Source organism: Semicossyphus pulcher, unplaced genomic scaffold, assembly GCF_022749685.1.
Source record: "Semicossyphus pulcher isolate SPU_LCO1_2020_fin unplaced genomic scaffold, fSemPul1.0.p SCAF_22, whole genome shotgun sequence".
Taxonomy (NCBI): Eukaryota; Metazoa; Chordata; class Actinopteri; order Labriformes; family Labridae; genus Semicossyphus; species Semicossyphus pulcher.
In genome coordinates this window covers 12,454,179-12,477,666 of record NW_027211696.1, presented here as the reverse complement: position 1 = coordinate 12,477,666, position 23,488 = coordinate 12,454,179, and the positions used below count along the sequence as shown (strand labels likewise).

Genomic DNA, 23,488 nt, shown 5'->3' with positions numbered 1-23,488 from the left:
TTGTTGTGTTTAATAAGAGCACGAGAATGAGAATCGGAGCGAGACTGTGAGATTGAGTAAAGGAAAAGTGTAGGCTGGCTGTGGCAGGAAGGAACAGAAAGGGGAGGTAGTGCATGTGTTTCTACTTTAGTATGCACGTCAAGCAGGGCTGAAATTAGTTGTGATTTACTGGAATGTGCTGCTTACTGCTCTCCGTTCCAAAACAGCACAGGGGCAGAGAAGGCGCTAATACGCTCCTTCTTCTTCCCTTTTTGCTGCTCTTAGAGAGAGATCTGTTCATTGTGAAGGAGCTTTTACATGTTCAGACTTTAATCTGCCTGTCCTGCTACAAGTTAGGCTTACAATGGAAGCATCTGATTGCCACATTTCAAAAGTGATGAACTGAACAAACAAGGGAATGAAAACCTGCTGAAACCTGCAAATGCTTGAAATTTCTACTTGAATATCAAAAAAGATACTCTGCGATACGATATGATACAAAACAATATGATCTGATGCGTCACAACACGATACGACACCACACGATATGATGCGATATGTCACAATGCGACACCACACGATACTACACGACATGTCACAACATGGTACGATATGATACGTCACGATACGATACGTCACAACACGATAGAATAGGTCACAACACGATACGACACGATGCAATATGATATGTCACGACACAACATGATACGTCACAACACGATTTGATACATCACAACACGATAAGATATGATACGTCACGATACGATACATCACAACACGCTACGATATGATATGTCACGATACGATACATCACAACACGCTACGATATGATATGTCACGATACGATATGATATGTCACGATACGATACATCACAACACAATATGATGCGTCACGATACGATACGTCAAATCACAATACGATATGATACGTAACAACACAATACGATACGATACAATACATCACAACACGATACGATTTTATACATCACAACACGATATGATAAGACACAACACAATATGATACGTCACAACACAATACGATACATGGCGCATACATTTAGCTGCCTCCACAGTAGTACTGATAAACTACTTGCCTAATCGTTGCAGTTAGGGTTTATACGGATATTTCTTAAGAGTTTTTGTGACTCCATTCCTACTGTCTTATGATCAAGATGTTACATGTATTTATGCATTCAAGTAAAAGCACATCGCAGGTTGGCTTGTTTCTCTGCACCTACTATAATCCGCCTGCTTCTCTGCTTCTATCCTCTGGCCATGATGACTCAGAGTTATTGACTGTGATCTCCAATTTATGCATGCATGTATGCACACACATTCAATATGTTCCTGAGTTTTGATTTTGAATATTAAAACCAAACAAACTAAGAGTGAGAGAAATGCAAATGTGCAGACAGGCAGCCAAAAACCTGTCCCCCCCAACAGTCCATTAAACCCGTGTGTTGTGTGTCTGTATGAAGCTCTGGACGGGTTATTGACCGTCGAGCCTGCAGGCTTCTCCTCCCCCGGGCTGATCGATTCGCTAGTCTGGGTCAACCAATGCTCCAACGGGTCCACGAGTTCTCCATCCACACATCCACAGCAACAGCCGTGATCGATCCTCCGCATCCTCCCTCCTCCAATGATCATATCTGCAAATTCATTTCACCTTTTTAGTTGCCACTTCTTGTAGTTCTATGCATGTTGTTTGAATGACATAGTTACCAACCTGTAGTTTTTTGTTTGTTTCCCCTTTTTGCTTCCTTGCTTTTTTTTGCCCCCTTTTATCTTCCGTTCCTGCTTTACGCTTTCTATAAAAATGACCCCGCCATTTTCCTACAAATTGTTCTGCCACTTTGCTGCACTCTTCATCCTTCCAATCGCCTGCACTGTGGCACACCTTCCTCTCCTGCTTTTAGAGCGAATGATCAATTCATCCGAGACCAGTTAACCATACTTCTGCCTACTTGCCCCGGGGGAAAGCGACGAGTCTCAGCCAGGTCAGTGACAACATACAGTAGGACAGATCCAGATGGGACCTTTCCACTTTCCAAGAATACAACTGCTTCTCTTGTTTTTTTTTAACTGTGTGAAAACCTGAAAATAAAAAGTACTTATTATAAAAGTAGAGGCATTTTAAAATGGGGGACCCAGCCAGGAAACATCAAACCCTCATTAAGATCTGATTAATATAATAACGTAACAAGATTCATCACCTTAACCACGAAAAAGCCGTTTCTCATTTGATTAGATGATTGATCGCCACACACGACCTGTTTCTAAGTAACGAGACATCGTCGGATGAAATTTCATCAGCGGCCCCATCATTTATCCTCAACGCAAACATCTCCCTGCACGGTCAATCCTGAGCAACACTCCGGCTACCGCGGATCTCGCAGTCATTAAATATGATTAACATTTTATTACTGTCTCACTTTCACCTCCCCGCATCAGCAGCGGATCAGGAGAAGAGCTTATCAGAGCTGAGCCTAAACTAACAGCGAGTGCAGAGATCAAATTAATCATCTGATGAGTGAACGTGTGCGTCTGATGGAGGGAGAGAGAGTCTCTGAGCGGGCTGCGGCTTTGCGGAAGATTATGAAATCTCACCGTCTGCAGTCGCATTAAATGAGATCTCACGATTTCTGCCAGTCAACGTTAAGCTATTATACTTTTATGATGAGGAGAAACACAGGTTACAAAATACAAACTTTGATAAGCAGCTGTGTAGAGATGAAAGGTTTGCAGAAGACATTGAAGGCTGTCGACGCCTGACAGGACAGCGGTCTCTAATCAGTGTGCGTTAGAAGAGCTTAGTTAACTTCTGTGATTCTAACTTGTGTCAGGCTGATGAGCATATGACTAAGAACGATGCTGCAAACATTTGATTGGAGTTGGAGGCAGGCTGCTTGGCGCAGCAGTAACGAGATGAACTTTCTCCAAAGCTCCCAGAGAGAGTGGAGCAGAGAGGCCGGGCGACACATCATCCAAATGAACACACACCCCCTCGCAAAAAAACGACTATAAATACAGTTGGACACGCTCACCCTCTCTGTAACATACACACACATATAGATGATGTTTAGGGGAAAACTAACGAGGGCTTCAACTAATTTTCACTGCAGATTATTTACTGCTTTTTGACGTCTTAAAGTTTTTTTTTTAAGTTTAACAGTCTGAAACCCAATGATCAGAGAATTAACAGCAAATCCTCACTTTAAGCCATTTAATTGATGCCATATTCCCTTGAAAAAAAATTGATCAGTTGAATAAAAATTATCTGAAGTTAATTTTCTATTTGTTGAATATTAGATGCATCTCCTGAAACATGTCAATATCAGAAACAGTAGCCCCTTTTTACACCGCCAGTTCAAGGTGGGATTATTACGCCTCCGTTACGTCACAACTTCTATGTAAAACGCACAGAAGTCGTTCCACCTCTGAGCCGGCATCGGAGGTAGTAACAGAGGCGAAAACGGTGTGTGTGTAAACAGCGGAGCCAGCAGGGTGGAACGGCGCCGTGTGTGTGTATTTGAAGCACGCGCTGTTTGTTTACACCTCGTGCACGTTTTGCTTGGTCCAATTCAAAATGGAAAAGGCTGCATGACGGCGGAGCTTCGTTACGGCGATGAGGCGGAACCACAATGTAGAAAGTTTTCTGTCATTACAGATCGACATTCTTCTCAATGTAGCATCTGGATGTAGCTTATTGTAGCTCTGTAACTAGAGATACTGCAAGATAATGTCCCTTCCCCGATTGTTCACTGTTTCTCCAACCGAAGGAAACACTGTCGACCAAGATGGGAACAACAAGCGTGATTTGGAGGTCTTGAACCAGGCCCATCTCTTGCATAAGACTCACAAAGGTGTTGTCTTAGGTTGAGATTCCTATGCTTGGAACACATTGTTATTCTGGACGACATCACCCCCATTTCTTTATTGATTATGCACCACTTGATTTGCAGCCGCTGAGTTAAACCAGACCGTACTAAGAAAATAGATCTGTGATGTTTCTCACTCTAATTGATGTAAGTTTTTAATTTCTTACCCGTCTGAATGTGACATTTAGAATATTATCCAGTACAACAATATCACAAAAGATGGCCTCCAAACTTTCCACTTTTTAAATATTCGATTCAACTTCTACAATAAAATCTAACACCTGCGCCCTGCATGGGTGCTGCATCTGCCTAAATTTCAGCTTGAATCTCTCTGACCTGCACCGAGCAATATTACATTTCTTTCAAGCTCAAAGAACATGTCCAAGGTTGTTCCTGTGATAGTCCCACACTTTACACTTTATATTCTTTTGTGAAACAGCCTGAAATATGTCTGGCAATTTAATTATTCTTTCATAATTTGGTCTAGAAATCAAGCTTTTGAAGGGTTGACGTATTCAAACGTTCAAGGGAAAGCTTTTGTGAGGAAGGATGAAACCCACATTTCTGTCTTGGCACTCGTGAACTCACGCAGGCTTTCACCACCGCATGGATGTTTTTCAACTCTTCATAATGAAGAAGTCATTTAAGCTTGAGTCTGGGGTCTTTTGTACCGTTGTAGTTTTCAGAGCCCTCCTCTGCATGGACACTTGTAACCTGAAAATGTTTTAGGCCAATTCTAAAGTCATGATTCAATGTCTTTGTCCTGTGCTTTTACATTTGAACTAAAAAGTAAAAGTTCATATGTTCTCTACTCTCATTTTATTAACTTAAAAGTTATTTAAAAAAATAGGGGCTGAATTTCTGTACGAGTTTTAGGGCGTTTTCCTTTGGTCTACTTCGTGAAGTACATTTTTGAGTTTGGCTGGCTAGTTTGGCTGGTTTGTCGGCCTCTTACATTCCGCTTTTGTTTATTTAACAGCTAGCATCAAAAAAGGGTACTGCAGTCCAAATTCAAAATATTGAAGAGCGTTGTCGTTGTCCCCCCCCATTCGAATGTTAGCCTTTCCTGCTTCAGCGTTCCGACCGTGGTCGGAAAGCACACGGGAGACTAACCCGTCTGCCCCAGGGCCGAAGCTGCCGCTAGCTTCGTGGCTAACTCCCGTCACTTTACACACACAGCAGCGAGCCGGAAGTGAGACACGGGGGCGCAGCTTCAGTCTTGAGGAGTGTGTGGCTTCATCACACACACAGCCTTACTGTACAGTAGTTCTGTTATTTTCAGTTACCGATAACACTCCGCTGATCCGCTCCGATCCCCGTTCACTCGTAACTCGTGCGCACACTCACTTCCTGTCTCTCTCACTTACTCCACACTCACGCACCTGGGTTGCCAGGTTGAGGACACTAAATCTACTTGAGCGCAAGACATGCGCTTTGACAATGACAAGCAACGAGTCCTGTGCGCCAGTTTGTTTCATATCTGGCAACCCGAGGTGACGAAATGGGCAGTGGGCGGGATCACGCGGGCCAAAACACACAGACGCACCGGGATGGAAATTTCAGGAGGAGAATATACTGGCAGCCGCATTGTTGTCAGAGAAGCCAGAACTTCAATTAAGCATGATTCCTTAATCTCTGATGACATTGTCCAGTAAATATATTATATATTGTTCCTTTATTGTTCCTCAAAATACATTTTACAACACCAGTAGCTTTGAACTACAATCTGTAATTGATGAGTAGTGAACCTCTCCATATAAAGAAGTCGTGTTAATTTATAGATTGCTGAAAGAGACCTTCATTTGCTCCTGATCAAATCGGACATTAATACACGTCATGCACATTTTCATGGTCCCAAAAGTGCTGAACAAGTTGTGCTAGCCGCTGCTGGTTGAGTGTTTTTTTGCGGGTTCACAGGCTCAGGCAGATAATAGGCTGCCTCCTAGGTGCCAGGGTGACTAATCCCCTGGACCATATGTCAGCGGCTTGTCAAGCCCAGAGCCAGAGCAGCAGCAGGACTGAGCTATGCGGGACAGGGAAACACAGAAACACTGTGCGGCCACATGTAAGCAGGCATCAGGCGTTTGAATTTTTAGTATTAGTATCAGTGGATTAGGTTAATGTTTGTGTCTGGATGTGAATTGTTAAAGTGATATTACAGAGGAGCATTGGTTTGTCACTGTGACTAGATAAGGAGGGGAAGATGACAAACAGGAAGGGGAACCTTTTTAAGATATAGTTAGTTTTGAGGGCTGAGGAAGGAGGCTGTAGACCATCATGGTCCCAGTGGGACATAGATAGACAGTCAGAGTGAAGCAGAGCAGTTCTAAGCTACAAGCCAGCTGCTGCAGCATCACAATGTAACTAAATGCAACCTGTTGTCATTCCAGGAGACAGCAGCGGCCTCAGGGAGGAGGAGGAGGAGGAGGAGGCGGAGGCGGAGGCGGAGGAGGAAAGAACCAAACTCAGCTCATACAGCAACAGTCCCCGCAGCACCAGAGGGATCAACCCCAACAACAGTCTCCAAACCAACAGCAGCAGAATCTACAAGAACTGGGCGATAACAGAAACAGCAGCGCTGGTCGGCCGCCTCGCCAGTATCAAGGAGGACATGGGCAGCGCCAAGGGGGAGCCCCTCATCACGGTTATAGCCAGAACCGGCGTTGGCACCACAATCAGAAAGGTCAGGGGCACGGACAGTCAAACGCTCCCGGCGACAGAGGAGTACCTCCGAGAACAACCAAAGAGACTGAGAATGTAAAACCAAGTGACGAGTTCAGGTCACCTCAAGACTGCAGGAGTAAGAGTCCCAATGAGTCACCCAAATCCGAGTCCACGCCCCGTACAAACGCTTTCCCGGATCTGACAGGTAGTAAGGAATCTCCCAACCCACCAAGAAGTGGGAAGGCGAGTGAGGGCCAGTCGGAGCGGCCCAAAATCAGCTTGCTGCAGTCGTCAAAGGAGCGGCTGAGGAGGAGACTAAAGGACAAGGTACTGGAAAGCTGCTTAGTGCCTGTCAGTCAGCATTAAGCCAATCAGGACTAATGTGTATGTGTACACACACGCTACCTTTTAGTCTTTTAATTACATTCATTATTTTCACACACACACACCTACATTGCCTTTAATATACACACACTCTTCCAACGCTGCCCGCCTTTAGTCATTCATCTGCTCAGTTGTTTAGCATTCACAGCGACACACCCAGACGGGCAGGGAGGGAGAACATGTTCTCACTAAGGAGGTGAAGAAACTAAAGCAGCATTAGCTTAACAGTTTTTGATGTTTTCCACCGTGTGCACTAAACTGGCAAGTCAGCCAACTGTGATGCTGCTCTCAGCGTCCTCTCTCTCTACAGCGAACTCATTACCACCAGGGAGGGTTTGATTTGACAGCACGGGACTCCCCAGCAGGCAGCGAGGCAGGAATTCATAAACAGATCCTCACTGACACCAGAGAATCGACAGATACAGTGTAGGAGATGATTTCATCTTGATGAAGATGAACTGAACTACAGCTAAACGTGTAATTAAAGTTATTTAAGCAGTATTGTTCCATAGTTTACAGGCAGAGCAGGGGGCTTCAGCTTAAAGTTTCAAGATATACATAATGATGAATATCTTGTGACAGGAAGTGCTTTCTCTGTCAACATGTTTCCTTTTTTTGCGCCACATAGGATCTAAAAAGTTACATGTTACAAACAAATTATTGGGTTTCATCTCAATTTGATATACATGAGAGCTAAGTGAGTGTCAAGCAACATCAGAGGTTACTAACTAGGAGTACTGCGGGGGTAACTTGTGCAGCTGCCACTGTGTATGTGTAAAGACTGTGGAGTAACTCAAATAAATTACAATGTGATTTAAAAAAATCTGCTCACAGTGAGTCAGCTGTTTCAGCTGAATGTTACATGTTGCAACTGAGGGTTCTTTAAAGGGGAAGTAGAAGCAATAAGTGTTCAATTGGTTGTGAAAGAACAAAGCCAAAGGTATTTGATAATCTGTTCCGTTAGGTAACTGAACGTCATTTGAAAAATGTTACTTAATAATGGTTGAGGTTAACGATACGTGTCTGAAACAGCAATGCTTTCTGCTTTCCCAAGTGATAATATGAGAAATGCAAACTTGTCCAAATCAACCTTAAAGGGATAGTTTGGGTCTTTTGATTTTCATTTAAATAAATGTCTGTTAAGTCTCTATCGCTGAATGAGGTAACACAAAGGTGATAGAAACTATGGCCCACTGATGAAAGCCTTTACATTTGCAGTATAACAGACTGGGTGTCTTGTGCAACTTTTGCAGAAATAAATCACAAGCAGCGCCCAGTTAGTGACGCGTTTTCCATCACCCAGCAGTGGTTGGTCTGCCAGAGGAGGTAGGCGGAGCTAAGCGAAATCTACGATGGCTGAACAAACACAGAAAAGATGGATGACTACAGATACAACTTCAAAAATAAGTGAAAATCTAAAGATAGAGAAAGAAATTCGACGCTCAGATGAAGGCAAACAGTCTAAAAAGGAAAGTCAGTGAGGAAAATCAAGAGTTACAACCGGAGCCAACCGTGGACGTCACACACGCGTCACTGTCTGGATATCTGGGACGTGTGCTCCAGCAATTACCGTTTATCACCATAGGTGCTGCCAAAGAGAACAAAACTGAGATCTTTGGGATTATAACTTTAAAGTAAAACCTGATGTAATATTGAAACAAGAATCACTTTTATATAATGAACAGTGCTTAACAGCTTGCAGTTTAAAATGTATTCAAATGAACACATTTGAAACATGACGGGCAGTGTCAATGAAATATAAAATGTAAATAGATTAAATACATCCAACAGTTTATCAATTAATTAAACCTGAACGGCCTTGAGTCTATTTTACTGCATATATACACGCTCTAGTCGGAGGAACGACTACCTGCTACACAAGAAGTCACCACACAAACAATGATAGATATACACTCTTTAAACTAACAGTTCTTCTCCTACCCTTTCTCTCCTCAGGAGGAGGCCCGCGTAGAGGCTTCAGGCTCCGGATCCCAGAACATGGACCGGCTAGTGGAGCTCCTCAACAGCATGAGGAGCAACAGCAGAGGGGTGGAGCAGCAGCTGGCGTCCTTCATGGAGGAGGCGCAGTGCTCGGCGCGCTCAGAGGAAACGCTGGCTCAGGTGGTCAGCACCATCTACTCCAAAGCCGTGTCAGACCGGAGCTTCGCCGCCACGGCCGCCAAACTGTGCGACAAGATGGCGCTGTTCATGGTGGAGGGGACCAAGTTCAGATCGCTGCTGCTCAACCAGCTGCAGGTGAGAGGTGCAGTCCTGTGGGACATCCAGTCTAAAGCCGCTTTCCCACTAGTCAAAAAGCCCATTAACACCTGCTAACACGAAGCTTTCTGCTTAGTGGGAAAGGTTACAATCGGCATTCAGACCCGGGTTACATGAGTCTGCAGAAGACCCGGGTAATTATCACCTCGGCTCCGATCGGCATTGATGGGAACATAAAACGTGTCAACACGCTAATCTCCGCCCCCTTTCCAGCGTGATGCTATGCTCCTCGGTAACTTCTGCGACTCCTTGTCACCTCGGCTGCAAATTCCGTCCAAGAAGCGCTCGAACATCGTTCCAAATTGGTCGGCACCGAGTTTGATAAACAGACGAGACAGCAGAAAAGACACCGACAGGAGTATACTCCACTGGCAATGGGAAAAGAGACAATCGGCATCTATAAGCGGGTCTTCCCGGGTTTGAAACCCCACGTCAACATGCTAATTTCGTTGGGAAAGGGGTATAACTAAAAAAGGTCTATTTCATAACGGCGTTTTAGCTTGATAAAAAGTCTTGTAAACCCAAACAGGGGTTCAAAGTTCTGCAGCTCATTAGACGTGCCTGAAAACTTTTATTTTTTGTTTGTGTTCAGTTTTAATATTGAATCACTGAAGTCATTTAAAAAGTAAAAGGTGAGTCTTCTCTATTGTTTCAACATTTAAAATGGAGGAATCTTCTGCTTTTGTGTGTTTTATAAACCAAAAATTAATAATCTCTGTATTTAGACCGACAAAAAACTCAATTTTGAAGATGTCAACCTTTTGCACTGGGTGATTGTGCAAGGTGTTTTTTACCTCTCCATGACATCTTTGAGACTTTATAGTCAATTGATTAACCAGAAAAGATGGTGTCAGACTGATGACCCTGAAGTCTTCGCAATATATATATATATTTTGGATAAACCCACCTTTCATTCTTTCAGTCTGTTGCGTCATTCTTCAATCGCTTACAGTTCCTCAAGTCTGAACTTTTTTCACTGTATGTTTGAACAAGATCTTCTGCTGTTTAATTCAACCTCAGCTTTACGAGAAAGCACTTTCAGGTGGGAGCCGGCTGCGTGTGTGATGTTGTAAATGTCAGTGGGCAAAGTAGCTAATCCAAACACCCAGGGGGAGAGAGAGACCTGCCCCCCCTCTCACCCTCCACCCCTTCACTTAACGCCACAGTTCCAGTCTTGCACCCCTGATGAAAACATCCTCCCGGCCGTTGTATATTTCTCTCCGTCCCCCTCCCTCCCCGTTCCTCATGAGCTCTCTATTACCGCGCTCCCTCGTCTTATCGCCTCCCCTCACCCAGAACGGCACGGGCCAGTGCCTCGCTACCTCTCCCTGCATACTTCCCCTCTCGCTCTCTTTCTAACCTCGCTCCCTCCTGAAAGCTGCAGACAGTGTTGAAGTAGGCAAACAAGACACGCACGCTGCCTTCAGATGGCTTTCAAAGTCTTTATGTTGACCCTGCTGCTGCGTGGCTATGTCTCCTTCTTATCCCTCCTACTTCTGTTTCCTTCTCCTACGGATGCTCTTTTTGACTGCACTCCTACACTTTTCTTTCTCCTCCCTCCTTTCTATTTGTGTTTTTCCATTGAAACACCTCTTTCTTTAGATGTTCATTTTTAAGCCGCTCTCCCACTTGTCAAAAAACCCACTAACACACGGCTTTTTTGCTTAGTGGGAAAGGTTACAATCGGCATTCGATCGGCAATGATGGAAACACAAAACGTGTCAACACGCTAATCTCCGCCCCCTTTCCGGCGTGATGCTACGCTCCGTCGGTAATGTCTGCGACTCCTTGTCTGACTCCTTGCGCGTTTGTGACGTCAGATGGTGATGCAGCAGAAAAGACACCGACAGGAGTATACTTCACTTTCAATGGGAAAAGAGACAATCAGCATCTATAAGTGGGTCTTCCCACTTACGCGTCAACATGCTAATTTTGGTGGCAAAGGGCTATTAAAGGAGCAGTTCGCCCCTGGAAAAAGCCTCTGTCAGTCAAAGCTGGTGTTCTCTGTAATCAATAGAAGCAATATTTCAAATTGGCGCCATAGCTGTGGAGAAACAGCTCGTGGTTTCCCCCATTCTACATTCCTACAACACCCAGCATGCATTGCGCCCCTCCCTCTGAAAGGAACGGCCCAGCGAGAGACGCTGGAGTGAAATACTACCGTTTCGCTGCAGACAATGTCTCAGGTCTGCAGTCTACATTTCAAACCTGACGATTTTAAACGAGACATGACATCAGAGGCGGCGTCCTAGATTGAGGAAGTGTAGTTTAGCGAGCTTCCTGGCCTCCGCCTGATGACGCGTTTCACGTAGTCTGGTGGACATTTTCCACGGCCCATTGGAGAAGCGGATAGCGTCCTCCATTGCATTTATTTCCTACCATCATAGCACCAAAGGACTGAGATTGAAAATTGGCGAACTGGCTCTTTAATCCTTTTACCCCCTTTTTACGCGCTCTCTTTGCTCCCACTCACCTTTTAACAGCCGTGTGGTCCCTCCTCCTCACTTTAATTTCCCTTTCCCGGCCAGCTCGGACCCCCTCCTTGCCTTTGACATTTTGGCTTTTAAACATTTTAAATGTCACAACTTGACTCATGAAGGCTGTCATTACTGAAGCTGCTCCCAGACCCCTGGATCTCATATGGGGGCAATTAGCCTGTGACCACCCTGCTTATTAAAAGACAGAGGCTTCGATAAAACGTACCCAGACTGTTACCTGTGAAAGATGCTGTTTATTTATCATAGCAGAGAAAAGAATGTGGCCTTGCTTATAAAACCTCCCTTATCATCTTCTTTACTTCAGTAAGCTCGTCTTTTCTGCTGCTCGTCTGTTTCCCATGCATGTGTCTCTTTGCCGGCGTGTTGTTTAGATGTCAGATACACAGCGATGTCCTCGGAGGTGTGTGAGAAGTGTTTGTTTTTGACAGTTTTCTGTTGGATGCATTCAAAGCTGCATATTCTGTGCATGTCTGCCTACCAGCGGGCCTTCAGTGTGGCTGTGCGAGTGTATAATCCGCTTGTGTTTCCAGTGCACTCCGGTCCTCGGTAACAGGCAGGAAAAAAACGAGAAGTAGAGCGTGTTAATAAAGTTTCAGTTTAACCTGCCGTATAACATCTTTACAAGTGCGCATTAAGCATTAACCCATATTAACCCCAACTCTTTTACAGCACTGACACAGTTCAGTACCTTCAGCTTCAACCCACATTAACATATTCTCATCTACTTCTGGCAGATAAAAGAAATTCATGAATTTGTTTAATGTGTTTTTTTAACTGCTTTTTAGCTTTAAGCACTTAAAGCCGGGAGGTTAATACGTGTGCCACCTACAAAAAGTCCCATCAGAGAGATAGCAGAGATGTTAATGGTGATTAGCAGCACTGCTGATGAATTTATGAAACACTCAAATATCCTCTCACACACCGCCTACCTACAGCTTGTTGTAAAAGCTTCACAGACTCGTGTTTTAGTGTAGTTTCCAGTGTTTTTTTAAGTGAATGTTTTTCTTCCCCCCCCCGCAGAGGGACTTCGCCCGTCGAGAGGAGCTCCAGCAGTCGGACGTGGAGCGGTGGTTGGGTTTCATCACCTTCTTGTGCGAGGTGTTTGGGACCATGAGGAGCAGCTCCGGGGAGCCGTTCAGGGTGCTGGTGTGTCCCATCTACACCTGCCTACGAGAGGTCTGTATCCACATCTACGCCTTTTTTTTTTTTTCCCCAATACGGTTTGTTAATAAATTGATGCGAGAGGAAAAGCCTACAGCTGCGTCTGCGGATCTTCTCCGATCAGATCGATACCACACTCAGCCGGTGTTTCCTGTTTTCGGTCAGACCGAGTCTAGACTGCAGACACCACAGCGCGGTTTAGTTATTGGTGCAACCAGTCGGGACGCCATCAGTTCCAGGAAAACGCGTGACCCCGGGTTCAGTTCTCATCAGCTGGTCATGCTCTCTTGCATGCACTCCCTCGGTCACCATGGAAACCATACAGGGTAGCAACAGCAAACGAACGGCGATGCAGAAGTGGTTAAAGACAGCTGGGATACTGAAAGGGGAAGCGAGGGTGGGAGAAAGAGGTGAGAGGAAGCGGAGGAGACTGTGGTCAGGTCGACGGTTACTGCAGAGGAAGTTTAGTCATGGCAGGTAGCAGAGAAAAGACGAAGAAGAGGGAGACTTAGGGAGACATAGGGAATGTAGTTTTTAATGTTTAGATTGAGCGCTAGAGAAGAAGTAATCGCAGGCTTCATGCACGTGCCAGGTACACTTGCAGCTCCGTCTGCACCTCTGCCGGTCTGGCACTCAACACACCCCGTGTCTCGCTAACAAGCACGACAATCAACACACCGCTAATGCCATCCACACCCTGTCTGAGCGTATGCCCCGGGCATTATCTCAGCTTGTTAGACGGCTCCACAACTTGGCCGAGGGTGTGGATGTACGGCGTCAGGAGGCGCGCAAACACACCTCCATCATGCAGCATCAGTAGGATCACATGTAGGCTGATCGAAACACACCTGAGAACGATTCCACAGCATTTGTTCGTGTGAATTTGTCTCAGAGCCTTTGCCGCTGATTTTTATCCGTCTGTTGTTTTGTCTAAACTCCTGTTGTAACATGTAGTCGTCAGCTTCCAGCTACAAGCTATGTGCGATAACATGCGCTGGCCAACGGTTTTGCATATGAAAGAATATATGCCTGCCGTCTGTGTGCGTGTGTGTGGTAGCGAATTTTGCATTTTTCTCCTCTGTAGTTGCAGCCAGCCGAACAGGATTAGGTAACAACAGAGGTGTGTGAGGAAGTGTGTACACGACAGCTGTACATATAGACAGAGCAAGTTAATGAGGAGTGATGTCATCCATTCATGACTCAAACAGCCCGACAGTGTTCCTGTAAATGCCACATAGATGAAGTTAGATAAACCTTTACTAAGAGCACGATGAGCCTCGACTTAAAATCAGTTCTAACAAACAATGCTCACTTTACAGAAATATTAATAATGCATTTACATTTTGCAACATCAGTCCTTTGAAGTTGTTCAAACATGTGAGCGACTAAAGTTACTGACTAAATGCTTCACTGTGTTCACTAGTTAGTTGCTAACCATGTAGTGAGCCGTGAGACTGAACCAAAACAGTAATGTTGCAGGCCAGACAGCTAATCAATGAACTCACTGTATGCCTGTTAGGAGACAGTGTTTCACCTGCAACTAGCTGGGCAACATAATGGCGCATCTAGCAGCTTAAAGGAGCAGTTCGCCCCTTGAAAAAGCCACCGTCAGTCAAAGCTGGTGTTCTCTGTAAGCGATAGAAGCAATGATATTTGAAGTTGGCGCCATAGCTGTGGAGAAAGTTGTACAAACAGCTCGTGGTTTCGCCCGTTCTACATTCCTACAACACCCAGCGTGCATTGCGCCCCTCACGCTGAAAGGAACGGCCCAGCGAGAGACGCAGGAGTGAAAGACTACCGTTTTCGCTGCAGGCAACGGCTCAGAGCGGTACAGAAACCGAAGTACGACGAGAATATACCGGTGGATCGTCTAAAAAATCTTCAGGTCTGCAGTCTACATTTCAAACCTGACGATTTTGGACGAGACATGACATCGGAGGCGGGCGCCCTAGATTGAGGAAGTGTAGTTTACGTCATCTGGCGGAGGTTTTCCAGGACCCATTAGAGAAGTGGATAGCGTCTTCTCCTAACAGGGGCCGTGCTGACTGTTACCTACTGCACGTAGCACACGTTTGTAGTACCTCATACAACCCCACTTCAAAAAATCGGAACTATCCCTTTAAGTAGATTGCATATTCCTCAACCACGTGCACATTGACACTTATTGGACTTTCTGCTGTTGCAGCCTGTTGCTGTGGTAACAAAGGCTGTTGAGAAACTTTGTGGCGAGACTCGTGTAATTTTAGACACTGAACGAGACAAACATCATGTGCATTAAACAGTTTGAGTGCATCTTCTCTGGTTAAGTGTGTTTAGCACAGCCTGTACTGAGCTGCACAGTCAATATGAGAAATTCTCTTTGCATTAAAGACAAAAGGAACTAAGAAATGTTTCTTTCATCATGTAAAACAGCCTAACAGTGGTATAAATTCAGAGGGCAGGGATCAGGTAGCTGGAAGGATCAGATAAAACCATCTTTTATTGAAGCTGCATGTGGCCCAAAGAGGCCTCCATCAGGATATTGGTTTGCAGACAGTGAGCACATCTACTGTGTCTGCTGGTGACCTCAGGAGCTATTTATACTGCGCTTTGGTATCACTCTGTGAGAGTCAATCATAGTCAAACACTCACAACTAACAGTCTATTAGGACTATCATCACGCGGATGTCACTTTAAATTGTAAGTGTGCTTCATTGTCTGTCGGTAAGCAGTCGGTAAAGAAACCGATGCAGTAAAAATAGGGAAATATTCTGTAACTAAGGGAAGTGCTGGTCCTGTTGCTATGCGTCTATTGGAAACCCAATTTAAAGTTGAAGTCATCATAAATTCAACTTCTGCGTGTCATTAGTATCCTGATGAGACATGTTTTCTCTCCGCTCTCGCACAGCCCGTCTCTTTGTAGCCAGCAGCATGACGACAGGTTTTCATCATATACAAATATACGTGCGTTTGAGTAATGAAGTCAAACTGAAGGAGTGATGAAGCCTCAGCAGGATATTTAAATGAATAATGCTGTTTTTCCAGCTGCCTTCATTCAGTCAGTCAAGGTGTTGTTGTCATGTTGGATGCGTTTCTTCCATTCGGCGCTGCAGGAGGATCACAGCTGCCCTACTTTTTGTTGCTTTATTTATACTTCTGATCAGATGTCTTATGAGTGAAAATACAGTAAATGGAAATCACACGGAATCTAAAGGTTTCCCTGCGCAGTGGGCTTTGTTTCGCGATGATGTAACTAACCACAGATCTCTGTTTTTAGCTTCAGAGCGAGACAGACAGTGTTTTTCTGCATGTTGTGGTGTGAGAGCGACAGAGCCGTTAGGAGGGCTGATTACGGATGAGTATACATTCGACCGTTTTAAACGTATTGAGTAAGAAAACGGCACCCAGGACTCCCCAGAGAACTCATTATGAGGAAGTCCCGCTTGTCGCGCGGCTCTCCTGCTCCGGGAACGATGAGACTTGAGTTCCCACATCAAACGGCCACGCTGTCACCACACCCGTCTAAGCTTAGTGAGGAGCTGACGTCTGCATGAGAGGAGGAATACCATTAAGCTTACAGCGTGGAAATAACAGGCCAGCTGGTAATGAAAGTGGATAGTAGCATCGGATAGTGGGGATATATGTTTCTTTTTCAGCTATGAAGATGCATTTAAGCTTTAGTTTGTCTCCATGGAGAAACAGTCAAAGTTTTCTTGCTTGTATGCATGAAGTAGTTGGGCTCCATTAGTCCCCTGGAGCACCGCTACATCTCTCGCCCTTTCTCACATAAATCCCGGCAACAGTTTAAAAAGGAGGTGACTGGGCTGTGTAGAGAATGATGTAAGTGGCTCTGGCCAGGTAGCGTGCGGCGGCGATGTCCTCCGGAGGACAGCGGGCAGCCTGCTGATTTTTCCGCAACATTTTTTTTTGTCTGCAGCAGAGCAGCCTGCATACCACACTAACATGCAGCATGTTAGGATGGTCTGGATGGTCGGCCAGGAGAAAGCCACAAGCAGCTTCCTCTCTGTGTCGTTCGTCCCGAGTACTTTCAGGAAGTGGAGTTCCCAATATGTTCATATTCACAAGGTACAGAGAACCACTATCATTCATTTCCTGCTTTGTTTCTTTCCGCCTGCTGAATTTAAGTCGATATGCATTCTCTTGTCGCTCTGTGTTTGGTCTCCACCACCTCTTGAGCGATATATATCTGGCTCTTAAAGGGCCAGTCCTATCATGCCATTATGGTAGAGAAAAAAATGCAATTCTGCTCTGTGCCTTTGGAGGACGCTATCCGCTTCTCCAATGGACCCTGGAAAACCTCCGCCAGACTACATAAAACGCGTCATCACGAGGCCAGGGAGCTTGCTAAACTACACTACCTCAATCTATGACGCCCGCCTCTGATGTCATGTCTCGTTCAAAATCATCAGGAAGATTTTTCCACAGGTATATTCTCGTCATATTTCCGATTCTGTACCGCTCTGAGCCATTGCCTGAAGGGATCAATGTCCTTGACTGGAAAGAAGTAGTATTTCACTCCAGCGTCTCTCGCTGGGCCGTTCCTTTCGGAGAGAGGCAATGCACGCTGGGTGTTGTAGGAATGTAGAACGAGCTAAACCACGAGCTGTTTGTACAACTTCCTCCACAGCTATGGCGACAATTTCAAACATTATTGCTTCTATAGATTACAGAGAACACCAGCTTTGACTGACGGTGGCTTTTTCCAGGGGCGAATTGCTCCTTTAAGCTGCTAAATGCTCCATTATGTTGCCCAAGCTAGTTGCAGGTCATGATCAGGTTTTTTTTTTTTACCTGTTACACAGAAATAAATCTGTCAAATACAATGCAATAGAGGGGCGACAGTCAGCTCTGTCCCTTTAAGAAACCCGGCCCCTACAAGCCCACTTTCCTCTGATGCCATTGCCTGCTCAGGCTGCACTTTGTGATGTCACAAAGTAGAAAACGCTGTGTGAAACATGGCTGCAGACTGAGCTGAGAAGCTTGGGGATTACTCCAACATACCTACAGATTTGAAACTTCACCCAGGTTTAGTCTGGACGTCCAACATTGTAACATTATATGTCTTAAAATGTGAAACAGCATGACGTCCCCTCTTTAAGTCCACAACTGTAGAGTTTTGGTTTGTTTTGGACGGCTAAACGATGAGCTGAAACTGGCTCTAAAGCAGAGGAGCTGCAGATTTTTTATAGGTTCATCACTGATTGAAAATATCTGCAGAAATTCAGGTTACAACCACAGCTTCAGTTCTTGTGTATTCAATAAGTGATCTCACTCCTGTGTGCGTGCACCCTGCACGTATACCTCGTTATTGCACATTGTGTACCAGGTCTACACTTCCAAGGTTTAATTAGACATGAAACTCCCCCTCCGTTCCTCCCTGCTCCCTCTCTTCCCTCCTTCGGTTTAATCAAAGCCGCACTTTACAAACAGCCTTGGAGCTGGAAAAGAAGTATTTAACCAAATTCCTCTCCGCTGTAATCTGACACTTGACACTCACAGTCCAGCAGCCTGTCGTCCCGCCTCCCCTGTCGCTGCCCTCCCTGCATTGTTTGAAATACCAGTTGTATGCCCATCTGCGCATGGGGCCACTGTCGGGGGGGAAAAGCCAGCTAGCATGTTTACCAGCTCCACGGTTTGTTTTTGGCCTCCGCTGTGTGTGTACAGTATTTGTGCGCGTGTGTATACGGGGATATACAGCGTGCATAAAGGGAGCCTTGATGTGTGATGGTTCGCTCGCTCGCCAGGATGAAAGCTCGCCGTGTTGACTTCCAAGATTTCAAATGTGTACGTAGGAAATATTTACAATCAGGATTAGGTCTTTTTCTCTTCTCCTTCTCTATGTGAACTGATTAACTCACACAAACACGTGCGCTCCCTTAATCCCCCCACACATGTGGCCTACATGCAGATACCGTACATTAATATATCTGCTAGACTTGTGTTGCCCACTCACTGCGCTCAACTTCTTTATGTCGCTACAGTTGGATTTCTCTTCATTATATATTTTGTGCCGCTTTTTGCTTTGCAGTGTTTCAGTATGTTCACACAGTGTCTGTTTGTGTCCCTCTTTAGCTGTTAGAGTCCACAGATGTCAAAGAAGACGCGGTGCTCTGCTGTTCCATGGAGGTATGGACCACGCACACACGCACACACACGCTTATTGTGTTCGTCTTTGTGTCTTTGATCAAAGCAAGTAAGGCTGATATGAACGACAGAATCAAACACAGTGAACAGTTTATACAAGACACTTATTCTAACAACATAAAAACACACCTATTAAAACATAAAAACCCCATGTTTTATTTCAGTGGAGCCGTCTTTGTTCTGTGTTTTTCTAACAGTCTCTAACACATCTTTGATATTCTAAGCAGTGTCCTGAGGGCTCTAAATCAAGCCACAATCCCACTGTTCAAAAAACCAACTAACACTCGGCTTTTTTGCTTAGTGGGAAAGGCTACAATCGGCATTCAGACCCGGGTAATTATCGCCTCGGCTCCGATCGGCATTGATGGGAACCCAAAACCCGCGAATCTCCGCCCCCTTTCCGGCGCGATGCTATGCTCCGTTGGTAACTTCTGCGACTCCTTGTCATAGCTACAAATTCACCCCGTCTGTGTCCGAGCAACGCTCAAACATCATTCCAAATTTGTCGAGTTTGATAAACAGACTGAATGAGTAATAGCTAAAAATAAAGACCTAACCACAGTAACATCTTCACTGTTTACTAACCCTGTTCCGTGCGCGTTCGTGACGTCAGACAGTGAAGCAGCAGAAAAGAGACCGACAGGAGTATACTCCACTGGCAATGGGAAAAGAGACAATTGCTATCTATGGTCTTCCCGGGTCTGAAAAACCTGCGTCAACATGCTACTTTTGTTGGGAAAGGGGTTTTAGATTGAAGCAAATAAGGCTGATTTGTACAACAAAATTAAACATGGTCAAACAACTGAACAGTTTATGCAACACACTTATTCTAACAACATAAAAACACACCTATTAAAACATAAAAACCCGTGTTTCATTTCAGCGGAGCCGTCTTTGTTCTGTGTTTTTAACAATCTCTAACAGATATCTTTGATATTCTCAGCAGTGTCCTGAGGGCTCTAAATAATAAGGTGAATTTAAGCAGAATTATGGATTAAGATCAAATCAGACTTTATGTGTTCTGTTGTGCAGCAGTTGCAGAACAAAAGTGCAAATATAAAATATCAAAAGCTCGTCCAAAATCCAAAATATAAACACCAGAAATATAAACCATCTCATTGAACAAGAGCAGAAAGCTCTCACCCACCAGACATGAAATGAAAGTAAGAGAAGAGAGAGAACAAAAACGGGTGAGCTCTGGTTGGCTACATGGTGCTCAAAAACACAACCACATCCTTTGCACACTTACCAGCAGCCTCACACGCACAGCTCTGTGGCCTTAGGCTGTGTGAACCTCTGCTGCCTAACTGTATCCACAGTAACAAGGTGCCAGACGTTGCGTTTTGCTCCCAAAAAAGGGACACACACACACGCACACTTTCCCCGCCTCCTCACACCCTCTCTCCACCTCCTTTTTCTCTCCACCAGCTGCAGAGCATGGGCCGCCTCCTGGAGGAGCAGCTCCCGGAGATGATGATCGAGCTCCTCGCCGCCGTCAGGGACAAGATGCTCTGTCCGGCCGAATCGCAGCTGACCCGCTCGCTGCTCATGGAGGTCATCGAGCTGCACGCGCACCGCTGGAGCCCACTGGAGGCTCTCACCACCCAGTACTACAACCGAACCATCCAAAAGCTCACCACCTCAACCACTGCCTAGTGCCAGCTGCTTCGGGAGGAGAGGAGACAACCCCACCCCCCGTGACGTCTGGAGAAAGCATCGTACAGTTTCACCAAAACACACAAATTAAACGTCGATTTTATACGTAAATAAAGTATAAAAGCGACGTGAGCTTTACGAGGGTGTTGAACTTAATTATAGGATTAATCATTTCTCCACTGCCGCAGTCGGCCCGTACTGGTCGGCCTGAGCCACCCAGGCAACACTACATGTGGCGTTCAAACCCTGAAAAGCATATTTGACACACATTCGAGGAACCGGTGATGTAGAAGCAGCCAGTAGGGGCGTGCTTGGCCACACAGAGTCCAGCAGCTCGTCTGGCTGAGGGATAAAGGAGCAGAGAGGGGTCACCCAATGAGGGGGAGGTGGAGAGGGCAGCAGGGATGCCCACAGGGAATACTGAGATCCCTACCCAAAGATGAATGGAGGACAGAGGGGAGGGGGTCAGGGTAGTCCGTGTCAGTCTCTTCATTGTGCTCATTTGCCCCACCACCCTCCCCTTCTCTCTGTGTCTCTCTCCTCCTCCCCCCCTTCCTCTGTCTCTCCCTCAGCCCCTGGGGTCTGCGAGGCTGATAAAAGAGGAGGCAGGGAGCAGACACGGTGCTGTCTGTCTGCGCCGTCTGCCCCCGCCGGGCCAGGGGACCAGGTCAAAGGGGAGCTCCCCAGCTCCCACAGCGCCTCCCTCCCTGCCTTTGTCTCCCCGACTCCCCCACAAACACCATCATCACCGCCACCACTACACCCCCCAGCAGGAAGCCTTTTTATGGGGATGAGACAGCGGGCCTGCTGGGCCGGGCTGGGCCGGGGATAAGGATCAGGCTGGCTGGAGCAGGGCGGCAGATGGCTGCTTGAGCCCATGTGAGACGACACACCCCCTCTGGCACCCCCCGACTCCCCGAGCTCGGGCTGGTGTCACCCACAGAGGCAGCAGCACTTGTGGGTGGGGGCAGCATTAGAAAAGCATTAAAGCAGACAGTGCTGGTAATTCTTTTGTTTTTGTCCTACAGGGGAATGTCTCTTCTCCTCTGTTAAGCCGTGCATGTCCATGCTTTGTTAACCACATTGTTGATATATTATTTTTTTAATCATTTAGTGTTTTGTTGTCGTCACCGTCTTGTTTTTACGATAAATGTACGTATGAGGTGTTAGCAGTAGGCCTTATTGCACAGGTGTGATTTGTTTTGCACTGTTTGGGGAAGATTTGCTTTAACATTTCAGAAAAAAAAAAGCAAAGGTTTGACTTTGATTCAGTGCTTGTGGAGTAAAAATAAGAAATCTCAGTAGCGAGAGAAACGGTATGCGCATAGTGAGGGATTGTAGGATGTTTCAATGGACCGTGGCCTTGTCGATTCTACATTTTTATAGGAGCTTCCTTGTTTCAGAAGGACTAAAACGTCGGACTGATTTACATCATTTTGTTGCTGAAGAAAAAAACCACACATCCGAAGAGAAAAATAATCGATGTGATGACAAAAAAAGAAGAGCATGGCACACGGAGAACCCGGAACACGTTCTCCTACTCAAGCCATTCTTTGCGGTGGACATTTTGCAAGTGTTTAATATCGACTGTACTTGATCTTGCTTTTGTTTTCTTGTTTTTGTTTCTTTGAGGAAAACAACTATTAACCTGTGTATCTGAAGACGACAATGAGGAAAAGAAGAAATCTTGTTGTGTGACCTCATTAGCTAGTCATGTGGACCCTTATCCCAAGCTAACGTGTGAACTATGATATTGACGTACCAAGCCAATCATGTACCATTTGTAAATGGGCTCTATATATTAATCTGCATTCAGTATATTTACAAGTATTTAAAATGCATCGACATAGAGGGGGATAGTGCAACAGAGATGTTACACGCGGGATGATTTAGAGGTCGGCCTTCATGCATCTTTATCAGGAACTAGCTTATCGTTTGGGAGTAATCATGCACATACGCACATGCATACACGTTCTTAGTTCCCCATCGACTCTCTGTGGGCAGTTTTTAAGTGTTTTTATATTATTTCCTGTCTTGCATCAAGAATTACGATCCTGTGTGGTAGAAACACAACCCAGAAGAGTTAGAAGAGAGAGGCTGATTTTAAATGTTTTTGGAGGTGCAAATAATCGTGTCTACGCGTGCGTCTGCTTCAACGTGATTTGTTTTACTGTTCGTCTTTATTTTATTTCTAGGTTTCTATTTAAATTATATTTAGCTCATTTATATATATATATGATTTCAAGTCTGGTGGGTTTTTAAGACATCTGAAACATTCGTGATACCTAGCTTGCTGGCAAGTGTGTGAGTGTGGTATTACTTTGTGTTTCAGCTCATGAAGTGAATTTAAAACTAAAAAACCCACCGGTGAGTTTCCATTATGCAAAGAGCGACTCGCTCTCACAGCAGATGGGGGCAGGTGGGGATCCCTCTTCTCTCCCCCTTCTCCACGTCTGTGCCCCGCGTGCCCTTAGACCCCTCCGCTCGGGTCACATGACTCACTCGACGATTGAATGAGACGCACCTTCATTTGCATATTCTCATAAATATTGAAAAAAGAAAAAAAAAAACAACGAGGCTCCGGTGGGCGCACGGGCGAGCTGTAGGTTGGTTTTTAGTGGGTCATCTGTGAGCGCTTGTTTGTTTCCTTTTTCTAAGCAACTGAAAAATAAACTAACAGGAAGAAAAAAGTGACGGAACAAAGAGTGTGTGGTGTGTTTTTTCTTTCTGTCTGTGTGGCATCATAAAGATATTCAGACGCGACAAAGGGCGCACACTGCCATTAGCGTAAAGACTGCGTAACTAATCCTTACACCACAGTGGGTCATTATACAACTATTCATACAT

The 23,488-nt window shown here is 45.3% G+C and overlaps 1 protein-coding gene across 1 annotated transcript in view; it reads left to right on the top strand.

Moving 5' to 3' along the window:
* ctif (CBP80/20-dependent translation initiation factor) overlaps nucleotides 1-22,478 on the top strand; it is a 60,363-nt gene extending 37,885 nt beyond the window's left edge. The window contains exons 9-14 of the mRNA XM_069673723.1: nucleotides 1,896-1,976; nucleotides 6,248-6,848; nucleotides 8,862-9,161; nucleotides 12,701-12,856; nucleotides 18,914-18,967; nucleotides 20,414-22,478. Of these exons, the coding sequence (XP_069529824.1) occupies nucleotides 1,896-1,976; nucleotides 6,248-6,848; nucleotides 8,862-9,161; nucleotides 12,701-12,856; nucleotides 18,914-18,967; nucleotides 20,414-20,641 (1,420 nt within the window). The 3' untranslated portion in view covers nucleotides 20,642-22,478. The remainder of the gene's footprint in view (nucleotides 1-1,895; nucleotides 1,977-6,247; nucleotides 6,849-8,861; nucleotides 9,162-12,700; nucleotides 12,857-18,913; nucleotides 18,968-20,413) is intronic.
* The last annotated feature ends 1,010 nt before the right edge of the window (nucleotides 22,479-23,488 follow it).